This window comes from Coturnix japonica, chromosome 1 (assembly GCF_054131305.1).
Source record: "Coturnix japonica strain WE chromosome 1, WE-NBRP24, whole genome shotgun sequence".
Lineage (NCBI taxonomy): Eukaryota > Metazoa > Chordata > Aves > Galliformes > Phasianidae > Coturnix > Coturnix japonica.
In genome coordinates this window covers 98,007,102-98,025,521 of record NC_140663.1, presented here as the reverse complement: position 1 = coordinate 98,025,521, position 18,420 = coordinate 98,007,102, and the positions used below count along the sequence as shown (strand labels likewise).

Genomic DNA, 18,420 nt, shown 5'->3' with positions numbered 1-18,420 from the left:
CCCTCGGGCCCTGTCGCTGTCACACAGAGCAGAGCTCAGCGCTGCCCCTCCGCTCTCTGTGAGGAGCTGCAGCCACCATCAGGCCTCCATCAGCTCCTTCTCTGTGCTGGACACACCGAGGGGCCTCAGCCGCTCCTCACACACCTCGTCCTCAGAGCCTTCCCCATCTTTGTAGCCTTCCTTCAGACACCCTCTCACAGCTTTATGTCCTTTTTGTACTGCAGCGCTCAGAACTGCACGGAATACCTGAGGCGAGGCCACACCAGTGTGGGGTAGAACCAGACAAATCACTTCGTTAGTTGTTAACCTCTAACATCCACCAAATATTTCTCCGCTTCAGATTTTGTGGCATTTATTTATCGGCTCTTTATGTTTCCCTTAAGACTACAATTCCTTTCAGCGTAACACATTTATGCAGCTCTCCCAGGCTCTGGGCTTCCCCTACCCTCAACCCCTCCCGCTTCCCGCCGAGGCGGGCAGTCCCCTCAGCAGCGCCAACAACGGCTGCGCATTACCACAGCCCGACCGTTAGCGCCACTCCCAGGGCCAGGAAGCGGGCGGGGCGGGAAGCGGGGTCACGAGCGGAGGGATGACGCCACGGAACCCCGGATGTTGGCGGCGCCCGCTGCCCCGAGCGCCGCGGGAGGAAGCGGCTGCCGGGGGTGGGTTTCCTCCCGCAGGGGTCGCTCCCGTCCCGTCAGGGCGAGATGGGGACGGCGCTGGATATCAAGATCAAGCGGGCCAACAAGGTGTACCGCTGCGGGGTGAGTGCTGCTGCTTGTACCTGACGGGGGGTAATACCCTCATAGATGCACTCTTTAGGCAAGAGCAGTTCTACTTGATCGTTTGCTTTTTGGTTTTTCTTTTTTTCTTTTTTTTTTAAATTTTACAGTCATGTAGCTGTTGTCTGTGGTAAAGTGATTCTGTGTAGTTCAACTTTTGCTGCTACTTGAAAAAATGCTGTGACTTTTTCAGTCTCTTTTTCATTCTCTCCTCCTTTACAACCACCTGAAAAGAGGATGTGGTGATGCGGGGTCAACCTCTTCTCCCATATAATGGCGATGGGACGAGAGGAACAGGCACAAGTTGCACCAGGGGAGGTTTAGGTTGGATATTAGGATCAATTTCTTCCCAGCAAGAGCGGTGATGCAGTGGCACAGGCTGCCCAGGGAGGTGGTGCAGTCTCCATCCCTGGAGGTGTTCAGGAGCCGTGTGGATGTGGCACTGAGGGACGTGGGCAGTGGGCATGGTGGGGCAGGTACAGCAACAAAGCATGTTTCAGCTTAATGAATGATTATAATGCTGGGAAACTGCTTGAAACAGTTTTGAATGGAAGGTTATGGAACATCTGCTCTGCAGTTGTCAAATCATTGAGACAGCAGCATCCGTAAAGCTGAGCTGTCGTGCTGTGAACAACGCATCCTTTTGGGTGTGATGTTCTGGTGGTAAATGCTCTTCTCCGTTTCTCACTTTCTCATCACTTTCTCATGCATGTTGTTGTACTGCTGTGTTTCTTTTCAGTTTCTCTGCTTAGCTTGCTGTTGTATCATGCCAAACAGGACTGATTTTCTTAGTACAAGGAAAGGGGTATTTCTTCTGTCTTCGAGCTGAAATTAAGTAAGATTTTTACCATTAGACAATCTGTGTGGTGTGTTTACTGTCACTCAAACTCCACACGAGGAGGTTTATAGTTTCAGTTCATTAACAAGGTCTGAAATTCTGAAATTTGAGTGATGTGAAACAGCAGTGAGCTGTGTGCTGGGACTACAATACGAATATTTGATGGTAATTTCCTAGGCATTGGAAGGCTTTTCAGATCTCTCCTTAATTAAGCATGGAATATGTGCAGCTTTGGGGTTTTTTTTTAGAACTGTACTGATTGTTGTATGCTTTGCTGACATCAGCAATGCTAATAATACCTTCAGTCTATGACAACTTTCAACTCAGAAAATGCTTTCATCGACGCTACTCGAAATGGAGGAGATTCCTGTAGTAAAAACTGTAGCTTATCCCAACATAGATGTCTTGCTATTTATACGAAGGCAGTGGAGATACTGGGGCTTGAATTGATCTTTCATTTTTTTAAACTCATTTAGAACTGCATTTGGATATGAAAAAAGATGGTCACAGAATCACAGTGTTGTAGGTGTTAGAAGGAACCTCTGGAGATTATCAAGTCCGCTGATGTTCAAATCATGCAGTGGTTAGGCCTGTTAGAAGATAATAGCATAAAGCTTTCAAGATCAGAATTGGCCAGAAACCATAATTAATCCAGCATAACTTCGCAGTGCAGCTCGCTTTCAAAGCCATCCAATGTCTGCTGCCTTTCTTGCAGTGATGATGTTACCCAATGGATAGAATTTGGATGGAGTGACTCTAAAATATATTTAAGAATAAAACCTGTTGAATTGGATGTCACTTTTTCTTTTATTCAATGAGTGGCTTCTCAAATAGAGTGTAACACAGTGTATGTAACAGTGACTATCAGAATGGACTCATGCTGGATGTGTAGGAAAAGGTGACAGCTGAGAGATGCCCTAACTTACAGTTCTAGGAAGTTTTTGAGATAGCTCTGATTAAAGTATGATAACGTTTGTCTGTGTAGGTAAATGTTTTTGAATAATTAAGCAGATGGATAGTTAGGAACCTTTTATGTTCATTAATGTGCATTACAAAAGAAAATGGTTTGGTTTTTTGTTCCTTTTTGTTTTCGCTTTTTTTAGCAGACTGCTTTAAAGACAGTCTGCTTGCACTCCTAAGTAGGCATGAAGTATTTGCTCAGAGAGCTGATATGTAGCATTCTGATGTGTTTAATTTAATACATGCCTCTCGGTGATTTTATAACTTCTGAGGGCCATTTTGGCTTTAACACCCATTTAAATGGTATAGGCTTTTGACAGTGTTGTTACCTTTTCTATCATCTCCTCGCATTGGTTATGATTTCAGCATTAAACCTTTGAAAGTATGTGACGTAGTTGAGTCTGTAGGTTTTCCCCACATTGTACAGGAATCAATGAAGTTGTGCCTAATGCAATCTCTTTCTTATTTTAAGAACAGTGGGCGGCCTATGGAATGGAGACTGCATGGAGTAGAACAGCTCTGAGAGAGCAGGAAACTGGACAAAACAGAGAAAGTTGTGTGGATGAAGAGAAGTCTGAGGAATCTCAGCCTGTGCTTCTAGGTCCTAATAGACCAAAGAAGTGGTAATAGCAATGGCTGCTGGTTCTTCCATTTGAGCTCTGCTATTGTATTCTGTGAGAATGCATGAAATATTTGGGGATTTTTAGCAAGCAGTATCTCTGAATCTGTTAAGTGTATGCCATTCAGCATCTCTCAGTCTCCTGAAAGCATCTGCTGTGTTTTCGTGTTACCTCCAATGGGCAAGGGATGAGGGAAAACGGATATTAGACAGCCCCATATTTAACAAGTTCAGAGGTTCTTTTATTAGTGAATTCCATATTAATGAAAGCCCTGAAGGTGTGGGAGCTCATTTAAAAAACTTTTAGGGAGAAATGCTTAAAGATAAAATAAATTCGTTAATTTCAGTGTTATTGCAGAACTCTTCTGTGTTGTTGTAAGAGGAAAATATTGTTTGAAGTACATAGCAGAAGGCTGACGAGAGAAGAATGTGTGTGTCCGAAGTAAATAGCTGGCCAGGAAAATTAATAACATCTGAGTAACTTTTCATTTTTCGCTTTTTATAAGGTTACAGTGGTATGTGTGGTTTTCTGTAGGCTTTCTCCATAAGGCCAAGACCTCTGAATTTCTCCTTGGTGCTGAAATAGCCGAATCATTCAGTCTTCAATTACTGTTCCCTGCTGTCTTGGATTGGGTCAGGTTACTTTTCATCCTGGTACAGTGACCTCGCTTATATTAAATCCAGTTGAATTGGAGCATTTTTCATCATTACAAAACAAACTTTCTTGCCAAGTTGAAATTTCTTCTCCTCCTAATTTTATTTTATTTTTTTTTAGTGCAAGGCAATATCTTGGCAGTAACTTTGTTATTTTTAATTCCTCTTTGTTATTTTTAATTCCTCTTTTCTTCTATGCTAATTTTTATTTTTAACTGGGAGAAAGCAGACATAACATTTATAAAATAATGATGCGTGATACAAATCACTGCTTTAAAAGATAAAAACTTGCTGTGATAATTGCTGAGCTGTTTCTGTGTTCATTGTTTATGATCATCAGAAACTGGAGGAAATAAGCAAACAAAGACCTTTACTTTTTTTCCAGAGTTCAGTTTGAGAAAGCTTGGTTTAAACAAGTGACCTTAAACTGGGGGTAAAGAAAAAAAGCACGTTAGCCACTTCCTGGAGCAAAAAGAATAATAGGATTTTTAGGGGGCAAGAGAGAAGTGATTGGGGATTTAAGAATAGAAAGATAATTAAATAGATCCTAGTAGCCTGTTCTGTTATCCCAAAATAAGGCTTACTAGGAACAGAAGGTCAGTGTTCAGGAGAGTTTCCCCCTCTTTCCCCCTTCACCCCCGCCTGCTTTTTTTTTTAATTGAATAGAGAATTCCAAGCCATGGAGGCTAATTTAACAAACTTTGGAATGCTGGAAGAATGTGAGGGGACGGGCACAGCTAATGGTGTGTTTTATTTAGCAAACCTAACAGGATGACTGGAATATCTGTGATAGTTAGCCCAGAATGGATAATTAAAAGAATTGGAGGCTGAAAAGGCTGAAAAATGCAGCATACAAAGAAGAAAGCTGTGATTAATGTCAGTGAAGGACTTTTAATGACAAGTGACTCCAAAATACACTTAAGTGAGAATTTGCCTACACAGAAGCTTTTTATTGTTTCTGACAAAGCAAAGCGCTTAGTAAAACTAAACATTGAGGCTGAAACATCTGATGTCCTGTTAGTTGGATATAGCAGGGCTTTCCTATTAAATGCAGTACCTTTCTCTGTAAAGAGAACTCTTGCCCAGGGAGGTTGTGGATGCCCCGTCCTTGGAGGTGTTCAAGACCAGGTTGGACAGGGCCCTGGGCAACCTGATCTAGTAAATGTGTATGTTTGGTGGCCCTGCCAGGCAGGGGGGTTGGAACTACATGATCCTTGAGGTCCCTTCCAACCCGGGTCATTCGGTGATTCTGTGAAAGAATCAGAAAAATGCATAGTTAAGATCTGTAGGTGGATCATTTGGGTAGAATAATGCATGTGGCAGAAAATGATGAAGAATATTTAGTAAATGTGACTTAAGTGAACTTAATAGGAAATCTAGAACTGCCAAATTCATGCCCTTTGTCCTGAAATTAAAGGCTTATGATGTCAAAAGAGGAACCCCAAGAGAAACTAAAGCATTTTATTCGTAACCAACTGACCGTGGACTTCTATTCTACTGAATCACAGAATCACAGAAGATGACTTATGGTTTGTTTTGTTTGATTGATTTTGGTGGTGGTGTTTTTTCAAAGGTACCTCTTGTTAGAAAATAAAATAGGCTGATATTTCTTATCAGCAGGTCTGTCAAATGACTAGCTCCAATCAGAAAGTACATCGTATCTAGCTGGAAACTTCTTGTAGTGCCTTACTCAAGCAAGAAGATGTGCCTGTAAGTGGTCAGATTGGAATTGGTACGTGTTGTAACACTAGAAGTAATTCTCAGCAAATAACTTATGGGACAAGACAGCGTGTTCTTTGATCCTGTGAATCTTTACATCATGTTTAAAGAAACAGATTGGCTGCCCGGTTTAGTCAGAAGTTGCAGCTTGTCTTAGGTGTTTAGATATGAGGTTCTGTGATCTGTGCTACCCACTATTTCTTCTTACTGCACAAAGATCACCTCTAATTGTCCTCAGCCAAACTCCTATAGCTCTGCTCAAGAACTGTGGAAACAAGGGATGATGCGGTTGGATGAGATGAAGATGTTTCACAGTATCACAGTCTCGTGTGGGTTGGAAGGGACCTTAGAGATCACCGAGTCCAGCCCCTGGGATTCAAGCCTCTGTGTAGCAGAGTGGCGCTTCTACCACTTGCGCCACAGGGGGATTCGAACCCGGGCCCTCCAGTGTTGCAACGTGGCATTGCTACCACTGCGCCACCAGGGCACCCATGTTTGTTGTAGTTGTGACTTTTCTGTCGGATTCATGTGCCTGTTTGAGAGGTAAGGAACTGACAACAGAAGACAAAAGAGCTCATATGGGGATCGTGAACTTGTAACAGTTTTCTCACAAGAACATTATGTTCCAGTGTAGTATGCACTACTCTGCTTCGCAGGATGTGGTGTCCTTTCTGTGGATAGTTGCTCTTGCTAGGAGAATGATTCTTTGTGGAAGTGCATTAGCATTATTCTATTTTGCAAAGTTTTGTCATCATGTGGTGAAGCTGTGAAGAGTTCCTGGTAAGTGTGAAGGTAGAAAGTGAACAAAAGCTACAGATAAGTCGTAATAAGCGGGGCTTCATTTCAGTGGTGACTTCTATGCCTTTATGGAATTGGTTGGAAAGGACAGCTAAGATCACCCAGTCCAGCCACCAGCCCACGCCCACCATGCCCACTGCCCACGTCCCTCAGTGCCACATCCACACGGCTCTTGAACACCTCCAGGGATGGAGACTGCACCACCTCCCTGGGCAGCCTGTGCCGCTGCAGCACTGCTCCTGGTGAGAGGATATTTTTCCTAATACCCGACCTTAACATCCCCTTGTGCAACTTGAGCCTGTCCTCTCTCATCATAACGTGGTTACCTGGGAGAAGAGGCTGACTGCATCTTGCTACAACCTCCGCTCAGATGGTTGTAGAGAAATATAAGTTAGATTTGATAATGTAGAGAAAGATAAACTAGTCCCTTTCTATATGAATTGAAGACAGTAATAATTAGTCTAGTGATGCCAGATAACTTTTTCAAATGTTATGTTTGATTTTGCAAAACTGAGAAGCTTTCTCATAAATGGTGTGCTGACTGTAAGTATTTACCATCTTGATACATTTATGTTCTGTGATTTGTACTTCTTGGAAGGGCAAGTACTGAAAGCTTTGTATTTAGGGAGGACGTGAAAAAGTACAAAGTAGCTCTTCTTAAGAAAAGACATAGCAGATTTTCCCACCCATTGCAAAATGGAGATGGAACCTGGTTGCATATAAACAGTTCAGATAAAAATTAAAGCATCTCTTTTGTGATGCTACCCTTTCCCCAACAAGTGACTTCTTTAAGTTACTTGTTAAAAAGTGATTTCAAAGCTTTTGTTTTAATTTCTTTTTATTAAGAGGTAGTTATTCTTTAAAGAAAAAAATTACATTTAATTTTAAGCTATTCTTCTCCCTTCTGCCCCAAATGCATACAGCCTTCTTGTATGAAGCAGTGCAGGTGATAGTTTTCTAATAGGTTGATGCTATATTATAGGAGTCTGTTCTTATTTACTTAAGCTCTATATATGTTCAGGGCTGTCCTTGCTTCTTATAGTTCAGCAGTATTCATTTTTCAAAGCAATAACCTAATTACAAGTACTAATTAAAGCCTGTTTGCAAAGCAGTACAGTATTTAGGTCAGCTTTACTTCACTGTCCTTTTGTGCTTGTGCCTTCTGTTCCTGGAGTTTCCCAGTTGCTGCAGGTCCTCTTCTCAGATTTGCATCATGTCAGCCTTCATTGTGATGCTTGATGTTCTGCTGCTACCATGTACTGCTTTAAACTGCCTGACCCATTTTCTATATTGCCATGCTGTACTGCTAGTAAAGACAAAAGGCTGGCAGCATTCAAGTAGTGTCTGTCAAGTGTACAGAGCTAGACTGGTTCTAACTGGTTGAGCGTGGAGTGGGCAGTCTGAGTTACTGTTTGAATACTGTTTGGTGTGTAGCCTGCAAGCCTGGTGAAGGTACAGAGCTTTACTATCAACTGGGAGAGAAAGTTGGTCCTAAGAAACCTCCAAGTTCTCAAATCACTTGTGGAGTGTTTGGCGTGGAATACTAGATTGAAGTGAATTCTCTATTGTAGAAGAGAGGAAGGAGAAGTGATGGGGTATGTAAATTGAAATGTGTCTTGCTGTCCTGCAGTTAATTCTTTTTCAGTGTTCGACCTTCTAAATTGGTGCGTAAAAGATGCCATGCTCTTGTGCACATATATGTTCTTAGTGGGATAAGTGACCTGTCTCTTGGGTTCACACACCTTACCCTTAGATTCAGATACACTTTGAAACTGTTTCCCACATAGTAGGGCATAAGTCTGTGTAGTAGAATGTCTATGACGTGTTTTTGTTTGTTCTTTTTTGTTGCTGGTTTTTGTTTTTATTTATTAATTTACTCTTTACAGCTCTTGAGATTAACCTGATCTTCAGCTCAGTCATTTCTTTCACTGCTGTGCTCTCTTTCCCATTCCCTGTGACAGACCATCTTGCTTTTGGTATTTAAATTTCTCTTGGGATTTGGAAATGCAACTTAGCTGTTACCAACTGAACTGACAGCTGTTTGTGAGGATATTTTTCATTTGCAAGGAGAGGGAAATCTCAAAGCATTGGAATGCCATTGAAACTTGGAGTAGTACTTCTGTGAGAAGGAGAATGATTTTAAACAAAACAAACTGGAAGTATGACAGTCTGTTCCTCACATTATTTCGCTATCAGTCTCTTCTATATTGTCTATCTTATATTGCCTTTCCAGCAGGGAACAGCTTTGTTGAGTTGCTGGAAAATCAGGTAGAATCATAGAATTGCCTGGGTTGAAAAGGACCACAATGATCATCCAGTTTCAACCCTCCTGCTATGTTCAGGGTCACCAACTACCAGACCAGGCTGCCCAGAGCCACATCCAGCCTGGCCTTGAATTGTTTGAGTAACAGCAATACCAGGAATTGCTTCAAACAATTGTTTACTTGTTGTCTTTTCTTCTATTAGGAAATTCTTTCTGGAGTCGTGGTCATAACAAGTAAGGACACAGTCCAGCACCAAGGCATCTCATTGACAATGGAAGGATCTGTAAATCTGCAGCTTAGTGCCAAAAGCGTGGGTGTGTTTGAAGCTTTCTATAATTCTGTCAAGGTAAGAATCCATGCAGGTTGATATTTTCAGCATGAAACTTCTCTGTTTTCTTAGTTTTTTCCTTATTGGCTCTCAGGAAGTTACAGTACTTCATGGTATGTGAATGATAGAAAGCAGAGAAATGCTTAATGTTCTCTCTCTGTTTGGGGGAAATTGGAGTGTTTTCTTTAGGGCAGAAATGCAGTAACATAAATACACCATGCACATTGCATGGTGACATATTTTAGACTTCTGTGCCAGGTCAGTCGTTACACCAGTAGTTTCTGCAGAGGTCATTGAGGTTGTGTGCTACTGGGCATGATGCAGGTTCCTCTGCGCAGTATGACTGCAATCCATCAGGTTGAACACAGAATCCTGGAAGGCCTCTCTGCTGCTGTCCAGGTTTGGAAGCGTGACGTCTGAAATCTAGAAGGGCAAGTTATCTTGGGCTGCACACAGATGTGGCTGTATTGATTGCGGGCAAGTTTGCCTACATCTAGAGCCAGTGTAGTTGTATTTGTTCAAGTTTGCCAAAGTTAGTATAGCTTGAATGTAAGGTCTTTTAAAGTCTTAATTTGTATCATAGTTACTTTGTTTAGAGCATGAGTAATCTGTCCATGAATGATTGAAAAATAGAAAAACAGAAGAAGCAATAGGATTTTTTTGTTTCAGCCTATTTGTACAGTGGAAATAATACAAGTATCACATACAGTTGGAATAGTACAAATACAGTTAGAAATAAATAGCCATAGGGTAATGAAAGAAAAGGACTCATCAGTTCTGAGGCCTTCAAAATTGGTGCTCATCCCAAAAAGTCCAGAAGGAGACACTACCTTAGTGGTGGACAGCCCTTAAATGGGATCTGGGAGAGGTGGACTCAAGCTCTGCCCCTTCCAGTAGCACAGCTGAATTACCTTCACCTGTGCTCCCACAGCTGACTCATTGCTTGCTTCAGATGGTTAATCAGAGGTTCAGGCTGTGATCAACTGTTTCCCTTACACTAATAGAGGAAAAATAGAAGTAAAACCGTAGAGAAGTGTTATCTTCAAGCAAAGTTGCAGTGAGCATAGCTCTTTGTAGGCATCTTGTACACTTTTCCTAGTAAACTCGGCATTTATTGATTAGTTTCCTCCTAAGTGAGTAATAAACGCTTTATTATGAGATGGAGGAAAAAAGGTTCCCTTTATGATGTTCCTTAAGATAGGCTGAGATCATTTAATCTTTTCATCCAGTCCTGCTTCTGCTGCTTTGTTTCTGCTCATTTGGGTTGATTTAATTTATTAGATTAGTAGATCAGGAGAGGGCAAGTTTATTTCTGATATGTCGGTTTAATTGATTTGAATTGAATTATCTTCCTGATAGGTCAGATGAATGTCTAGTTTGGCACAAAAGAGAGTAATGCCACTTGGAGGAACAAGTTAAGCTGCTTCTTTTAGCATAAGTGAACAGTTAGATTAGCTCAGTCATTCTTATTTCTCATGTTAAAAGCAGAGGTTGGAATAAAGTTAAATAGAGAAGGTTTAGCTTTATCTCATTAAATGTCAGAACAATAATTACTCTTTCAGCTCTTGCAGATTTTATACTCAATAAATACGTGCAAGTAATGGAGCAATAAGATAATGAGGGATTGCATCTCTTATCAGTGAAGCAACTTGAGCTGCTTGCTTGAAACTGAAATCTTGAATGAAAATAAGATGCTAATAGTAACACTGTGATGGATTTTTCAGTCTCCTTCCCTATCTTGCAGTACTCCTGCTTTTGCTCTGTTCCATTTGTGTTTATGCATGCATATTTCATGATGATTATCAGGCTTCTCAGTCCAGTGCCAAATTTTAGTTAATCATCATTCCAGAGATAAATTAGCCCTTAAGAGAAACCTTCAGGGTGAGAAGCGGTGGGCGAGTGGGCAGCAGGGTGGTGGGGAATGGCTGCCTGCTGATGTGGCACATGTACTTGTTGATTTCTGCAGCTCACACTACAGGTCATGACTTGGAAAATGGAACTTTGCTTTCCAAGGGGCTTGAGACTTAGCTGTTCAGTTCTCTAAATGCACCCAGTCATTACTTTGATACAACCATTAAATATATCATACATCACTTTTCTTAACAAAGCATTGTTAATATTTCCATTCCTTGTAATACTGGAGAACTGTGTCCGAGGAAAAAATATCTGAATTTTTTGAAAATTCTTGAAGCCTGTTAGACTTCAGTGATATTGTTGGCTCTTTTGAAATGATGGAGCAGTCACTGCGGTTCAAACTAAATCTTCATATTTATTTTTGCAGCCTATTCAAATTATAAACAACACCATTGAAATGGTAAAATCAGGGAAGCTTCCCAGTGGCAAGACAGAAATTCCTTTTGAATTTCCATTGCACGTGAAGGGCAACAAAGTTCTGTACGAGACGTATCATGGTGTCTTTGTTAATATTCAGGTAAGGGAGTCCTACCTGTAAAGAAAGTCTGAGCTTTTGTTACCTGCCATATCTTGTCTTCCATGGAAACAGAGGATAAAGTTTTCTGTCATAGTGTTTTTAAGTATGTTTGTTTTAGTCAGTTTGAAGGATAAGCAGAAAGTCAGAGGTCCTTCTCTTTAAACCAAAGCGCGGTGAGAAGCAAGACTGAAATCAGTCTTAATTGAATTTTGGGTACTCAAGCCATACAAGAGTGTTACTGTATCAGTGAATTAGTCCCTTGATCTCATTGGCTGTTATCATAGAATCACAGAGTCACCAAATCATCAAGACTGGAAAAGACCCACAGGATCACCCAGTCCAACCATCCGCCCATCACCAATAGCTCTCACTAAACTGTGTCCTTCATCAAAATGTCCAAACGTTCCTTAAACGCCTCCAGGGCTGGTGACTCCACCACCTCCCTGGGCAGCCCATTCCAGTGCCTCACCACTCTTTCAGAGAAGCAGTATTTCCTAATGTCCAGCCTGAACCTCCCCTGGCACAGCTTGAAGCCATTCCCTCCAGTCCTATCACTGTTACATGAGAGAAGAGGTCAACTCCCACATCACAACAACCTCCCTTCAGGCAGTTATAGAGAGCAGTAAGGTCTCCCCTGAGCCTCCTCTTCTCCAGACTGAACAATCCCAGCTTCCTCAGCCATTCCTCATAAGGCCTGTGCTCCAGTTATATAACATAGGAGACCATTTGAAAATGTGATGGGCCTGTAAGCACAAAAACTAGCTTTCCTTTGGGGTGTCTGTAATCATGTACCTTGTATCTCCTTCCTTCTCTCTTTATCACTGGTATATATGCATTACCTAATAATCTGCTGTAAGCAATACCTTAAATATTAAAATCTGCATTCTGCGCACACACACACACATATATATATGTCCATGCAAAGGACTGAAAGTTAATAGATGGAGAAAATCTTAAGTTCTTTAAGAAATCTTTCTTATTCTCATCCCATTCTTACTAGTATACCCTGCGGTGTGATATGCGACGCTCTCTGCTGGCAAAAGACCTAACTAAGACTTGCGAATTCATTGTCCACTCACTGGTAAGTGCACTTTGTATTAACTATACAAAGTAGGGGGAGGTTGGTTGTGTGTGTGCTTTGTTGGGTTTGATTTAATTTATTTTATTTTTATTTTTCATTTTAAGTGAAGTTTGGAGGTAAGTTTAATGAAGAATTATAAATAGGATTTGCATTGCATTTATTCTGTTATTTTATTTTTAAAACTGAAACAGCAGTGTGGTTAGATAAATACTATGTGTTCTTCTAAATACTGTTTCAGATTATTTGAATGTTTCCTATCCAAAGGTTCCAGGCACCCACAAGCCCTGCCCTAGAAAAGGGAGTTTGTTAGTGGAGAGATAGCACACAATTTCTGTTACTCTGAAGCCTAGTTGTGCCTTAGAGCCCCAACCCAGAATATCCAAGTTAGGACTGCATCAAGTTGGAAAGAAGAAACTTGTCGGCTTAATCACCTTTATAGCCCGTGGTTGGCAACATGCTAGATATCCAGGTTAACATATAACCACACTCTCCAGTCAGTGACAGTCTTTCTTCTATATCACTGTGGGATTAGATCTGACTGTCTCACAATAAATGGTTTACTGCATGTTATTTGGAAGTTCCTATATCAGATTTTTTTCCTCGTTTTAGTTTGTATTACCTTGTACACACATTCAGAGCATGTGTTATCAGTACAGATTGTGCAGGCCTCACTACCTACCTCTTTTTCCACACAGAACTTACTAGAACATACTGTTTCGTATCATTCCTTTGGAGTTTTTAACAGAGCAATTAAAGTGTTAGACTGTCTTTCTTATGGTGTAATATAGTGGAAATATGCTGTTTTCATTCTGTCCTACCACAGATTTAGCTAGGTGCTAAAAGGAGGTCTGTTGGCAGAATTGTATTATTTTCCAAAATGTATTATGCTTCTTTTTATTAGTCCATCATTATATTATAAGTAAGCCACAGTTGTCAAAATAGGGAACAAATTATATTGTGCAGTTTCCTGATTTTATTTCTTGTTCCTACTGTGGCATGTCTTAGAACACAAGTCAATAAATCATGATGAATCTTCCATTTGGGGTGAATTAATGAGGTTTTACTGAACATATAATTCTCACTGTCAGTGCTCAGTGTACCATTTCCCTTAACCTTATTCTTTGCTGGAATTTGTCATTTGTGGGAGAATACAGTCAATCTTTTTGCTATTATCTTCCATCTTGCAGCTGGGCAGCAGAAGCTGTTTTGAATTCTTGGGTAGTAAGTAAGTCCTAACTTAAGAGTTCAAGTTAAGGCCATTGGTATAGCAGTGTACTACCAACTCCCGGTCACATACAATTGGGTCTCTCCAGATTGATGCTGTGCTGATCACTTGTCCTACATATGTAGGATATGTAGGGAAAAGACAATATACCTCTCTCTGAAATAAGGATGGGGAGAGAGTGGTGAATGGTCAGTTACACTTGCCTTCCTGATTCAAAGCACAGACTGCTTTTCCTATATGCATTTCCTAATAATCTGCTGTAAGCAAGCCGAGGTCAGGGCCCAGCCAGCCATTTATGTGAAGACTAACTTCTTGATTTTGTGATAAGTGATCTAAATAAGTGAAACAGCTACAGGAATGTGCCCCTAAAATTGTTTCTTCCAATGTGGAAAGTTAACCTGGACCACGTTTTCCTTATTTTACAGTTAAAGAAGCTGAGACTCCCTGACAGTTAGATTAGGTCCTTCAACTGAGGATCTCCTTTTGATGTTAGTATGGCTTAAGAGGCCTGAGCTGTTCCTGAAAGGGCAGCAGGAAGAGTTCAAGGTTCTCAGAGGTAGCAGGAGTGAGGGAAGTTTCTTTAAATATATAAATAATCTTGCTTTATTACTCCAGTTTACCCTTTTCTTCCCTGCCCAGATTTACAAAGTAATGATAATTTAAGGAAACCTAAGGCATAATATACAAAATGTAATTATTTGTAAATACAGAAATGTGAAATAGACCATTTTTTCTATGGCATTCAGTATGTTTCAGAAGATTGGTAGTACACTTCCAGAGTGTTTCGATTACTCAGACACTTGGTTGGTTTGTTTGTTTTTTGGTGTGGGTGGAGCTTATGCCAAAAAGTTAAAAATGGAGATTGTGTTGTAGTTTATTGCAGTGGCAAGTGCAAAGTAACCAAGATATGGACAGTTTTGTTTCTGTAATTCAGATTTGCAATACGCTGTGATTTGTTTAGACATTATTATAATATTACTTAATAACAAATGCGGGAAATCTCATGTCTTTTTTTACACAGATTGGTACTTCAAATATACAGACAATCCTGAAAATTGACACAGTTGTTGTTAATTGATGTTAGTATTCAGAGTGTGTGTTTGTGTGCTGTAAATCAGTTACCACTTAACTGTTTCATTATCCTTTAGTCACAGAAAGGGAAACTGACTCCGAGCCCAGTAGACTTCACAATTACTCCTGAAACTTTGCAGAATGTTAAAGAGGTAAGTTGTTTGGGTCTTATTTATTTATTTTTAATTTACTACCTGCATGATTCTGACTGAAAACAAGTCAGAATAAAAGCTTTGCAACACATAACTAGCTCTCCTCTCCTCTCCTCTCCTCTCCTCTCCTCTCCTCTCCTCTCCTCTCCTCTCCTCTCCTCTCCTCTCCTCTCCTCTCCTCTCCTCTCCTCTCCTCTCTTCCTGTTTTTATTTTGTAAGGTGATGCTGTCCATTCTCTTCTGGTAGTGATGATTACAGTTATGTTTGTTTTCCCTCCATCTTCTTAGAGAGCATCGCTTCCAAAATTTCTCATCAGAGGCCACCTCAGTTCTACAAACTGTGTCATTACGCAGCCACTTACAGGGGAGCTGGTAGTGGAGAGTGCAGAAGCTGCAGTCAAAAGTATTGAGCTGCAGTTAGTGCGTGTGGAAACCTGTGGTAAGTTTCTCTATAGGTGGAATGTGTATATGCTGCAGTAATTACCACTTAGATGTTCAGTAGGCAAGACCGTCAGAAACCATACAACTGAAAAAACTGGCAAAAATAATTTTGTGTTTCATGTGGAACAGTTCTGGCATTAATTTAAATCCAGTCTCCGTGACTTAATTTTGAAACACCATGTGAAAACTCACAAATCAAAGGGCAAAAGGCCATGCCCCATTCCCTTCCCTTCCCTGCTCCCACTCGCAGTAAATCTTCATATTTGAATTTTGGCTGCTGCTTTGCCTTCCCTTCCTCTCCCTCTGAATTTCTTGCTTTCACCAGGGTGTGCAGAAGGTTATGCCAGAGATGCCACAGAGATACAGAATATTCAGATTGCTGATGGAGATGTCTGCAGAGGCCTACCAATTCCTATATACATGGTGTTTCCCAGGTTGTTCACTTGCCCTACCCTGGAAACAACAAACTTCAAAGTGGGTAAGCAGATAGGATCTTATGTTCTGTTTTTGCATCTCCCATTAGAAACTAGCTGCTGGTTTCACTTCAGCTTCTGGCATGTAATGGGATGAAACATTGTGCAAGGAAGATCACCTATTTCCTTGTAGAGGTTCCATGAACAGTACTGTAGTATGCTGTATTTCATATAGGCTAAGAAAGTAGAGACCAAGTGCTTCCAATGAGAAAATAGTTAGGATACCTTGTTCATCCCTGTATGACTTGGCCATAGAACCAGCTTCGGAGTGTCCTGTGATGTGATGCATCTGAGAGCAGGAACTATCTGTTCTGTTTTTACAGTTACAGTTCAGATGAATGATTAATTAATGAAACTTTTTTTCCCCCCTTCTTCTAGAGTTTGAAGTGAACATTGTTGTCCTTCTGCACGATGATCATCTAATCACAGAGAACTTCCCACTGAAGCTCTGCAGGATGTAAAGAGCCAGAGGAAGAATCGCTTAAGGAGTCACTGGAGAAGGATGAAATCATTCATTCAGAGACAAAATGAGATTTTATCTTGTGTTATTTGAAGTGAAAACTTATCACTTCCTTCTTCCTGATGGTGGTTCTTGGGCTCTCAGTCTATAATTCTTCCCAAAGCCTGTGCCTGTCTTACAATAGCCTACGTGGATTAACCATCTCGAGAGCACTCTCAAGTGTTTGATTTCAGCAGCCAGATTTTCTGCAACTTTTTCCTCAGCCAAATTGTGAATGATTCTTTGCATATTTTCACAAGTTCTAAAAATATGTAAAGTAAGTTTTTCTGCTCAATTCATAATGTAACACCTGTTTCAAATTCTTTCAAAGACCTCTTAAACGGAACCAGTCCTGTTATATATGGTGTATATATATTTGAGGAGGGGACGGGACTGGGATATATAATACTGAATAGTATTTGTGGAAGTATAATAAATGGTGCTACCACAACGCACAGTGTCATGGGATGAATATTGCAAGATGGTTGAATTCAGAGATGTGAAATGAGTAATGATGTGAATTAACATCAAGTGTATTTTGGTCAAATTAGGAATGAGTCTGCCTTGAAGGAGTGCTTAGAACTGAAGTTACTGCTTCACATGCAGCTTCTCACTGGATATTCCCTGGGATGCCCTTGCTTTACCCTTTGCTATTTGTGTAAAGTACTGCCAAGAAAGATCAGTCAGAAGTTTTTAGCTTCAAACTGTACTTATTCTGGGCATTTTAACATCTTTCTTCTTTACTAGACTTGTACAGCTCAGCTCAGATGTGAAAAAGGAATGACTGACATGACAAACAGCAGCACTGCATTGTTCGTCTGCTCCAAGAGTAGACTACACCAAGTACTGGAGAAAGTGCCTAAAATACTTTCATGCAGTGGCACTTTGTGCCCATGGAAGAATATTATTCATGATGTGAGCAACCATTCCAAGGGAGATAGACCATTTGCTGCTTAAACAGGTGGGTTAATACATACAAATACGAGCACCAGAAAGGAATTTGTGGAAGCAAATATACAACTTTACGCTAAGAAATATGTTAAGTCTTTGGAATCATAAATTTTAAAGGTTCGTATAAACTGGCAAAGTAGGAACTACACGGGAATTCCAGCAAGAAAGAACCTTCCCCAGACAAACAGGTAATGTATTCTGATGTTATTGGAAGTTAATAGAACAGCTGCAGTTTTCTTCTAATTGTTCATTTTCCACAAATTTTGTGTGGGATGGAGGCAGGCTAAGTATATAGGGCGAAGCACATCAAGAATGAGTAAAAAGATGACAGCCTTAAAAGAATTAAAAAGAAAACTGCCAAAATCAACTTCCCGTAGCTTTTTCCAGCAGCATTGCTAAGCAGGAATTTGTACTTCTGAGTTTGGCCATTGTTTGCTAACAGCTCTGCTTCAGGAGTAAGCATTTGGCATTGTTTTAATGTCCTACATTTATTTATTCAAACAAACAAACAAACAAAAACCAAATGCCACACCTTTGCTGTTCTCTATCCCTTCTCGTGCCTCCCCATTAAATAGAAATAAACACTTTTTTTTAAAGATCGGAAAGCAATAAGTCCAGCATGATTTCTGGAAACAAGAGCCCCTGGTCCGAGTCTAGATGGCTTTAGTCTGTTTCTAGTCTACAGGAGTGCCACCTGCTGCTCAAACCTGAAGTGGCAGCATCACTTCACATGTTCCGGTTACATGAAAAGATCCTGCCCCTGGCCATTGTATCCACAGGTAGAACTCCTTTAACTGCAGCCTACTCGGTTGCCCCTCTGCCTGTACCGTGTTGTTCCTGGGGTACTGATGGTTAAAGAATGGTTCAAGAATCCAGGACAGACAGCTGAAAAAATTCTGCTACAAAGTGCTCCCGTTGCTCTGTACAATCTTCTTGCTTTCTAAAAGATGGCTCTGACTGGAAGCCAAGGACTAATGTGAGACTCTGCAATAAACTGCTGACAACTGAGAGCTGGGTTCAAAACTGGACTCTTCTTGCAGATGGACACTTCTGCTGTTATTGTGGAGCATGTCCCCAGCTTTTCCACGTACAGAAAAAGTCAACGGCATCCTAACACAACAAGAATTATTATTCA

At 40.7% G+C, this 18,420-nt stretch overlaps 1 protein-coding gene across 3 annotated transcripts; it reads left to right on the top strand.

Moving 5' to 3' along the window:
• Positions 1-594: 594 nt before the first annotated feature.
• VPS26C (VPS26 endosomal protein sorting factor C) lies at positions 595-16,785 on the top strand. Of its 3 annotated transcripts, none has more exons than XM_015882441.3 (8): positions 595-764; positions 8,837-8,980; positions 11,244-11,393; positions 12,394-12,474; positions 14,848-14,922; positions 15,210-15,360; positions 15,688-15,840; positions 16,214-16,785. In XM_015882441.3, the coding sequence occupies exons 1-8, from the start codon at positions 708-710 to the stop codon at positions 16,294-16,296; spliced, it is 894 nt and encodes a 297-aa protein (XP_015737927.1). In that variant the 5' UTR covers positions 595-707; the 3' UTR covers positions 16,297-16,785. The 3 variants fall into 3 exon arrangements, with proteins under 3 accessions (XP_015737927.1, XP_085385494.1, XP_085385490.1); XM_085529368.1 differs by lacking the exon at positions 595-764 and adding an exon at positions 3,053-3,203; XM_085529364.1 differs by lacking the exon at positions 595-764 and adding an exon at positions 7,801-7,965.
• The last annotated feature ends 1,635 nt before the right edge of the window (positions 16,786-18,420 follow it).